This window comes from Montipora capricornis, chromosome 7, assembly GCF_036669925.1.
Source record: "Montipora capricornis isolate CH-2021 chromosome 7, ASM3666992v2, whole genome shotgun sequence".
Taxonomy (NCBI): Eukaryota; Metazoa; Cnidaria; class Anthozoa; order Scleractinia; family Acroporidae; genus Montipora; species Montipora capricornis.
In genome coordinates this window covers 17,057,536-17,060,035 of record NC_090889.1, presented here as the reverse complement: position 1 = coordinate 17,060,035, position 2,500 = coordinate 17,057,536, and the positions used below count along the sequence as shown (strand labels likewise).

The following is a 2,500-nucleotide window of genomic DNA, read 5'->3' as shown; positions in this document are numbered from 1 at the left end:
TTTGCACTTAGACTCGCTTTGAAGAGGAAGCAGACATGAACTCGGAAGTGGCCTATTGTTCACTCTCGTTTGGAACCTCGTTCTCAGGGCTTTTTCACCAAAGAGAAGGCGAAAAGCCCTTGGAACGAGGTTGGTGATGAAATTTAGACAGTGCAATTTCACTGGTTTCCAGGCCACTTGCGAGGTAACTATTATGTTTGTTCGCGTCTTTGTAATTCCAACACCAAAATTATCGATTTTCAAATGACGTCATGGCGGCCATATTTGTGCCCGTAAACAAAGGGCTGCCAATATTTTGTGTTCCACTCTATCAGGGAACCTCCTCTCCTACTAGAAAGAATTTTAAACCGAAGGAAATTTTGTATTTGTGCAAGTTATCCGCGATAGGACAATTGACGTAAATTTGGGCTTGGGTTTAGCCGTTTCTTTTTAAAACTTTGACCGTGAAACTTCTGATTTAACCCGTTTCGGCCTTTTTGTATGGTAAATTTTCTCATTTCCTCAGTATTTCTTATATATGGTTATAAAGCAAGAAGAATTGCTGGCCTTGATGCTGGAAAACCTGTTTTATTTATTTTGCAGACGCCTACCGCCTCTCACGAAATCATGCTACTGAGTAAAACGCTAAATAAAGATCTCTATGTACTTCTTTATGCCTGCATAACTGGTAAGTGCTCTGTAGCCTTGCTCTCTCCGCTGTAAACCCCGTAAAACTTGTCAATCTTGTATAGCTATTTTTGGAAAAGGAAAGCACACTTGAAATGGTGAACTTAGGAGAGAATCATTATTTAAAAAGGATGACGATGATGATGACGACGACGATGACGTCAACGATGACGCTGATGACGATGACGTTGACGATTACGGTGATGATGATAATGATGCAGATGAGGACGATGACGTATGACATGGATAGACGATGACATTAACGATTATGACGATGACATTAACGATGACGATATGGTGACGATGATGATAGTGAAGGTGATGCTGATGACGTTAACGATGATGCTGATGACTCGTTTGATGATGATGACGATGATAATGACGATGATGCTGATAATGACGATAACGATGATGACGATGATAATGACGATGATGCTGATAATGACCTTGACGAAGATTCTGACGATCACGATGGGGTCAACGATGACGATGATGATGCTGATGACGATGGGGGCAACGATGCCGATGATCATAATCGTGATCGTGATGATACTGATGAAGATGACGATGACGTTAACGATGATGATAAATCATGCCGATACTGATGACGACGATAACGGTGACTATGATGATGGTGATCACCACGACTATTTGAAAGCTTATATAACCGCGAACAATTATTCAACCAACTGAGGAGACTACGAATCAACCTTAAAGGTGTTTCAACGAATAGTGCAAAAGAATAGAATAAAATAGACTGTGTTTTATTAAGAAACATTGCAGTAAAAACTGAATTGCGCCTCTTAACAATTCTAATCAAATTTGCAACTGCAATTCAAATATCTTATTATCTACTTAATAAAAATGTTCGTTAGTCAATAAAATGCTTCTTTCGAGCTGTTGATACTGAAAGATTTCCCAAATCTTTGGGTCTTAAAAATCGGCTGAGCAAACTGAACTCGTATGGACTATTACTTGAGGGAGGTAGAATTCTAAAAATCTTGCAAGAAGGATTGCTTATAATAGAGTGAAATAGCTGTTCTGTTAATTAAGCTCTCCTGGTGAGCCATAATGGTGGACCCCAGCCCTGCAAGGTGAAGGGCCTTTGAGTAATGCACTCTTTCAAGCTCGACTTGAAGGTACTTGGGTAATGCGTAGTGGAAGAAAGGACAAGCGTAATCTAACGAACACCTAATACATGCGCAATAGACCGTATTCATAAATGGCGTCTAAGTAATTAATCTTTTGTTTTTATGCTAATCATCCTTACTAGCCTCGTTAGCACGAACAAATTCAAAAGACACTTTGCTCTAAAGTGAGGCTAGTGAGGATGAAGCATAAAGACAAAGGAATAATTTATTGGCCGCCATTTATGAATACGGTCTATAGCAGGTTACAACATCTGCTGTTGGAACGGGCCCACGTTTTGGTTGTAAGAGAAACTACAGTTTCTTAGACGCTTTAAAAAACGGAGTACTGGAGAAAAACCTCGCTCAGCGCAGAAGAGAACCAGCAAACTCAACTTACATATCAACCCTGCTCATTGGTGCAGAGAAAGTGCTCTCTTTACAAGATAAAGCAACATGGCCTTTTTGGGCTTCACTGTAAAGTTTTGTTTTGTCTATCTTGCAGCATTAAGAGACAACATGGAGTTATATGCCCTAAGTAGTGGAATGGTATTTCCTAAATTGGTAAGCAGTATTTTGTTTTCTCTGCTGGTTTTATTGTTCGGCCTCTGTGATTCTACAAGCCTGTTTCTCGTTAGCGACGCAAGCATAAGATAGTACGAACAACATCCGCAGACGCATTTGTTTTATTTTTAATTAGTGTCTCT

The 2,500-nt window shown here is 39.8% G+C and overlaps 2 protein-coding genes across 2 annotated transcripts in view; one reads left to right on the top strand and one right to left on the bottom strand.

The window, feature by feature from the left end:
• LOC138055234 (uncharacterized) overlaps positions 1–2,500 on the top strand; it is a 103,945-nt gene that overhangs the window by 89,354 nt on the left and 12,091 nt on the right. Inside the window, exons 13-14 of the mRNA XM_068901203.1 lie at positions 583–667; positions 2,299–2,357. Of these exons, the coding sequence (XP_068757304.1) occupies positions 583–667; positions 2,299–2,357 (144 nt within the window). The remainder of the gene's footprint in view (positions 1–582; positions 668–2,298; positions 2,358–2,500) is intronic.
• LOC138055236 (adenosine receptor A2b-like) overlaps positions 1–2,500 on the bottom strand; it is a 37,796-nt gene that overhangs the window by 31,613 nt on the left and 3,683 nt on the right. The window lies entirely within an intron of this gene.